The 6784-nt window shown below is 35.1% G+C and overlaps 1 protein-coding gene across 1 annotated transcript; it reads left to right on the top strand.

The window, feature by feature from the left end:
- On the top strand, positions 1–971 carry LOC104733698. Its single transcript, XM_019233621.1, has 2 exons — positions 1–515; positions 599–971. The coding sequence occupies exons 1-2, from the start codon at positions 1–3 to the stop codon at positions 969–971; spliced, it is 888 nt and encodes a 295-aa protein (XP_019089166.1).

Below are 6784 nucleotides of genomic sequence, written 5' to 3'. Positions count from 1 at the left end.
ATGGTTAATGGTGATTTTAATGAGATTCTACATCCCTCAGAGACCTCGAAACAAGCTATCATTCGCTCAACTAGTGCTATGAGAGTGTTTGGGGAATGCCTCGCAGATACTAGTCTATTTGATCTCCTGTTTCAAGGTCCTTGTTTCACTTGGTCCAATCATCAAGAGATTGACCCCATTGGCAAGAAATTAGACAGATGCTTAGTGAATGGCAACTGGATTAATGTTTTCCCAACCAGTCACTGCTCTTTCAAAGCTCCAGAGTTTTCCGATCATGCCCCTTGTATCATCAACATTTTCACGAAGCCTCCAGACTTTGGCACAAGACCGTTTAAGTTCTTCAACCTTCTTACTAAGCATCCGTCTTTCTTAGACACGGTAAAAGCAGCTTGGGTAGAGGCAGGTGAGAAAGCTTCTACATTGTGCGCGTTTGCCTTTAAGCTTAAGCTTCTGAAGAGACCGCTCAAGTCTTTGTGTAAGGCCAATTATAGTGAGATCGAAAAAGAGTCTTTGAGGCAAGTGAAATGCTCAAATCACTTCAACTAGCTGCTCTCTCTGATCCTTCCCCTGTAACTTTTTTACATGAGAAATCTGCAAGAGAAAACTGGGTTTTGCTAAGGTTAGCTGAGGAGAGCTTTTTCAGGCAGAGATCGCGTATCAAATGGTTGGCGGAAGGTGACTTCAATACTGCATTTTTTCATATGACCATGAAAATGAGGAATGGAATCAACGCGGTGAAGTATTTGGTAAGACCCGATGGCTCAAGAGTTGAATCTGCAAAGGATATTCACACTTATGTTGTTGAGTATTTTGAAGGAATTCTAGGCTCGGTCAAGGGTCAGTTTTGTCCACAGCTACACAAGTTCCTTGAATCGCTTAATATGCCTATTTGCTCGCAAACTCAACAAGGGTTATTGCTTGCTCCGATAACCTTAGAGATCATTAAAGAGGTTCTGTCAGGGATGCCTTAAAATAAAACCCCAGGTCCAGATGGGTTTACTAAGGAATTCTTCACATCTTGCTGGGTTATTGTTGGAGAAGAGTTAGTCGCAACGATTAAGAACTTCTTTTCCTCCCCATTTATGCCCAGAGCTCTGAACTCCACCTCTCTTGTGTTAATCGCGAAAAGGCCAGGAGCTAACTCCCTTTCTGAATTTAGGCCAATCTCGTGCCTCAATACAGTCTATAAAATCATCTCTCGTCTAATGGCAGATAGACTGAAAGCTATCCTTCCTCATATTGTGGCACCTAATCAAACGGCTTTCGTTAAGGATAGGTTGCTTATGGAGAATGTCCTTCTTGCTTTGGAGGTTCTGAATGGTTATCACAAATCCAACTTGTCGAGTAGAATCACCTTGAAGATTGCTATATCTAAAGCGTTTGATTCCGTGAGATGGGATTTTCTACTTAGCTTTCTCCAATTGTATAACTTCCCGGTGGAGTTTATAAACTACATTCGAGCGTCTGTTTGCTCACCATCTTTCTCCATCAGTATCAATGGAACATCGTCTGGATTTTTTAAAGGTAAATCAGGGCTGAGACAGGGCGACCCCCTTTCCCCTCTTCTCTTTGTCCTGGTTTTGAACGTATTGTCCTTAATGCTGAATCAAGCAGCTCTACAGAGCTCTTTCAAGTACCATCCTGGTTGTGAAGAGGTGCAGTTAACCCACTTAGCATTTGCTGATGACCTCCTAATCTTCTTGGATGGTTCGTATGAGTCTTTGGTTGGTGTCTTTGCGGTTTTGTCTAAGTTTGAAAGGATTTTTGGTCTCTCTGTCAATCTAGCAAAGACTAGCATGTTCTGTTCGGGGGTGTCAAATCAAGTGTTGGATCAAGTAAAGGATGATTTTAACCTTTCTCCAGGAACCCTCCCAATCCGTTACCTTGGTTTGCCTCTGTGTTCAAGGAAACTCTCAGTTGCAGATTGTGATCCGCTATTAGCACAGATTCGCAAGAAGTTTAATAGTTGGACGCACAAACACTTGAGCCTCGCTGGAAGGTACACTCTTATCTCATCGGTTATTGCTGGAATTATTGGCTTCTGGAGCTCTGCGTTTTTCCTGCCAAAAAAGGTTATTAGGCACATAAACTCTTTATCTATTGCTTTCTTTTGGCATGGTTCTCTCGATTCTGCGAAAGGTGCAAAGGTGGCTTGGGATTCCATATCTCTACCAAAACAGGAAGGAGGGTTGGGATTGAGGAAATTGTCTTCTTGGAGTGATACCTGTGGGCTTAAGCTGATCTGGTTACTTTATTTTAGAGCTGGCTCTATTTGGGTGGCCTGGATGAGAAACAAATATTTTTCTTATTCAACGTTTTGGGCTCTAAACGAAAAGAACTACCGGTTTTCTTGGATGTTTCGGAGACTCTTGAAGCTGCGTTCGAAAGCTATCTCATTCCTTAGGATCATAATAGGGAATGGCGATGATACTTTCTTCTGGTGGGATCCTTGGACACTGTTTGGATCTCTAATCCATTGTTTTGGACCAACTGGCCCAACACTCCTTGGCATCCCCCTCTGCTCGACTGTCAGGGAGTCGCTTACTCCTACGGGTTGGAACCTTTCACCAGCAAGAACGGAGAAGCAAATCATTTTCTATTCATTCATCACTACCGTTTCCATCTCTCTATCTAGTGACAAAGTGGTTTGGATGATTTATGAAGTGGCCCAAAAAACTTTCTGTTCGAGGAATGTGTGGAACCATGTTAGGGACCCTCATCCTTCTGTTCCCTGGTCAAACTTGGTTTTTGCACAAGGCCAGAATTCCGAAGCATGCATTCACGGTCTGGCTTTTTGTTCTAAATCGCAATCCAACCTCCGATAGACTGGTGAGATGGGGTTATGATGTTGAGAAAACTTGTCTTCTCTGTGGCGAAGATGAAGAATCAAGGGACCATCTCTTTTTCCAATGCTCATTCTCGGCTACCATATGGAGACGTATTGTAGCTCTCCTTACGCCTTTAGCTACTCCTCTGCATTGGGATTTAATCATTAACTGGTTAAAAACAGTTTCAGTCAACAAGGATATCTCTCTTCCCCTTCACCAAGCTTGGCAAGCGTGTATCTATGAAGTGTGAAGAGAGAGGAACCGAAGATTTCATCAAGGTCTAACTCTTCCTCCTCACTCTGTTTTCGAAAGGTGCTGAATGTTTGTACAGGCAGAGCTCATAGTCTGGTTCTCTACAACCCAGACTGTACTTCACTTCTCCAATGTTGGGTTAGGCACTAGTGAGATTCACCAACTGGGAAATGGATATCTTTTATTCTCTTCTCTTCTCTTCTTCTTTCCCCGTCTGTAATCTTCTGTTTCTGTTTCTTTCTCTAGCTAAGGCTAGCCTTCCCTCTCTTTCTGTATCTTACTACTAGAATGGTTATGTAGGCTCCTTTGTAATCGATTTATAATTCAAGAAAATCTTTAAAAAAAAAAAAAAAAAAATACAATAACGCATCATACTTTTTTCTTTGACTTTTTTTTTTTTTTGTGAAAGTGAAATTAACAAGTGATGTTGATGATTTGGTCTATAGATCGTCTCTCTGAAGGTTGACGCTAGATCCATTGATTAATTGCTTCCACATGATCAATGATTTCTAATAAATAGTCAACTCTACAAAGTCAGGTGGTGTCTTTGACTCTTAGGCAGCTGGTGCGAAACGATTAATTTGCTATCAACATAAACGATCTATCGAAAGACAAGTAATATTCGGTCAGTCCAACGAACTCTCTAATGGACTCGTGGAAGTAGAAGCTCAAGCCCACCAAAATGGGATAAGGATTATTGCCAGCAGCTTAGGCCACCGAAGCACCGCCTAACATCTCTTCTTGCCTTGTGTCACCAAAACTCATGAGCACGAGAATAACGGAGAGAAATGAAAACAATATAGTATATCAATAATATGAATTTGTTAGCGTAGTCTCGTCAAGTTGCCTCTCCACTTTTTCTCTTTTTTTCCAAAGATTCATACCTTAATAAGTTTTAAAATCGTTTATCTCATTGGATTGTGCTACTTTCGATGGACTGATTTTATAAGTACAGCAAAATCTTTAAAATAATATTATTTAAATTAAAGTTAGTTATAAATTAACAAAAAAAATTGTTTTAAGTTTGACCGGTGTAAAAAATAACACAATCGATAAAATAATAATACAAAATAATTTTTTGAAAATCCTATGTAAAAATATAGTTCTAATATTATCAAAATTAAATAATAATATAAACTAAATATATATTTATATACTTCAAAACATTTAGTGATTTACAATATAACTTTATTGTTATTTGCCTATTTTTGAATTTGTAATTTTGTTAGAGCTCATCTCTAATATTTCATATTGCATCAAAAAAATTTGGTATTATCTTCTTAAATCGAGTCCTACATGCAATTATTGGTTTTTTTACGTATAATTAATTCTAAAAGCGCCGCAATATCTTTTTTGATATCATCATCACCATTAAAGATAATAGCAACAATTTCTTCTAAACTCTGAACTTTTGAACATTTATCATTTTCACCGGAATAATCTAGTAAACTATTACAATAGCCAAAATCATCAATTAAAATCTACAAACATGTGAATTATAACAAATTATCTTTTCTTTTATAGAAAATTTTCAAAACTAACTAAATGAAAATAATATTCTTCATAAACCAATAAAATTGTAATTTATCGATAAATTAATCTTTAAATTAAAAAAATTTCATGGTTCCGACCTTATTAATTTATATAAGTTTATGATTCATTAAATTTTTAAAACCTAAAAGTAAACAGTTTTATTTTTAATTAATATTTACATTATGAGCAAAATAAAAATGAAAAATGTAAACTTAAAATCAAAATTTTTAAAATTAAACATTATATTGTTATTATATGCCGTATTTTTAATGTTCAAATCTTAAAATATATTAAAGACATTTTTGAATAAATTTCTTCGGTAATAAAAAATTAATTTCTATTAAAAATTTGTGATTGAATTATTCGACTTTTATAATATTAATTAGTCGATCGATTTCGGTTCAGTTTACTTTTCTCTTCTCTCTCAAATTTTAGAGAAAAAAATATACAATTTTAGGAAACAAGTTTCTTATTTTTTTAACCATAATTATTTTTTTATCGTAACTGGTAATCAACCATCTTTTTAACATCAACATCAATCTTTATATTTAATCGCCATCGTCCATATCATGATCAGTCCCCGGTGGCTTCTCTAACGTCGTTTTCGTTTCTCTAATGATGTTTCCAATCGTCTAGTATAATTTTTGGCTTTCATTTTCGTTTTCTTTTGGCTTTAATTTACCGTATATGTTTGCTAATTCATGTATTTTGATAAGTTTGTTCTCTTTTACTCATTGGTGCTTTTTTGGCCTTTTCGGTTTGATATGCCACCACCTCCTTATGATTTGGCTTTGGTGTTGCCGTTTGGACAGCTCTTGGTAATCCACCAAACATTCCAACCATATTTTATCAAAATTTGGTTTGATTTTGCCTTTCTATACCGGATTTAATTATGTCTTTTATGTTCAACAAATCAGTCCCACTTTTTTAATGGTTCCACTCCACCTCTTTCGAGGCTCTATCAAATGAGGACAACAAAATTTAAGATTATATGCTGATTTCAGGTTTTTAAGTGTTTGAAAACATTAACACAGGAAATTTGTTAAAATTTTAGAGATTTCATAATCATATCATTTAGTTTTTATTCAAGTGTATACGATGCCGAATATATGTAACTAGTTTAAATTTGTATTCTATGATCTGAATATGTGTAAATATTTGAGTTTGTCTCATTTAATGCTGAATATATGTTAACTAGTTTGAGTTTGTGTCCTCTAATTCTGAATAAGTGTAATAGTTTAAGCTTGTTTGTGTTCTCTGATGTCGAATATGTATAGATAATTTGAGTTTGTGTCTGTTGATACCGAAGATGATGTGTAATTAGTTTTTTGTCCTTGAAGCCGAATATGTGTAATTAATTTGAGTTTGTTTGTGTTCTTTAATGTTGAATACATTTCACTAATTTGAGTTTGTGTTTTATGAAGTCGAATGTGTGTAACTAGTTTTAGTATGTGTTCTTACTGAATATATGTAAGTAGTTTGAGTTTTTTTTTTGAATAAATGTGAAAATATATTAAAAAAAGTGTCCTCGTTACAATAAATGCATCCGTGCACCAAATATAGATTTATAAAAACTTTTAAAAAGTTTGAAAGGAGTTTAAAAGAGATCAGGTGCGAGCGGCCAACCAAAGCTGTGTCTGCACACTGCAATGAAAGGAGCTTGTTACGAACAAGTCGATTAAGGAACCGAATAAGTTGGTCCAAAGTGCACAGTGCTTCCCCATGCTTGGGTAGTGTTAATGTTACTACAACGTAACCGCTTAAGGAAAATTTTTACTGACAACGGTCGAAATTTTCTATTTATTATGTACGACCACAAGCCAATGCTTGGCTTCTTGACAGGTTTTGGTTTATATTTTATTTATGTTAAATATGTGTAATTATTTTGAGTTTGTATATTCAATGTCAAATACATGTAACTAGTTTGAATCTGTGTTTTTTTTTTTAAGTTTATAAAAATACTTTTTAGATAAAAAATATGTAAAAAACTATAAAAACCAAATAGTTCACACAAATTTCAGCATAATTTCGTAACTTCAGTCAAACTTAGATAACTAATATTTCCTCTATTTCAATATCCACAATTTATATTATTTTAATATTTTACAACTATATAAAGTTTTATATATAGTCAAAGAAAGATGAATCTTTTAGTATTTTTTCCTACTAGT

This window comes from Camelina sativa, chromosome 12 (genome assembly GCF_000633955.1).
Source record: "Camelina sativa cultivar DH55 chromosome 12, Cs, whole genome shotgun sequence".
Classification (NCBI taxonomy): domain Eukaryota; kingdom Viridiplantae; phylum Streptophyta; class Magnoliopsida; order Brassicales; family Brassicaceae; genus Camelina; species Camelina sativa.
Note: the sequence above shows the minus strand (reverse complement) of the source record. Positions and strands in the feature narration are given on the sequence as shown.

Bases quoted from the DNA above. Each gene is read 5' to 3' on its own strand.
- LOC104733698 (XM_019233621.1), top strand. From the start codon at position 1: ATGGTTAATGGTGATTTTAATGAGATTCTACATCCCTCAGAGACCTCG. The intron at 516-598 runs GCAAGTGAAATG...GAAATCTGCAAG, and splicing joins ATCGAAAAAGAGTCTTTGAG to AGAAAACTGGGTTTTGCTAA.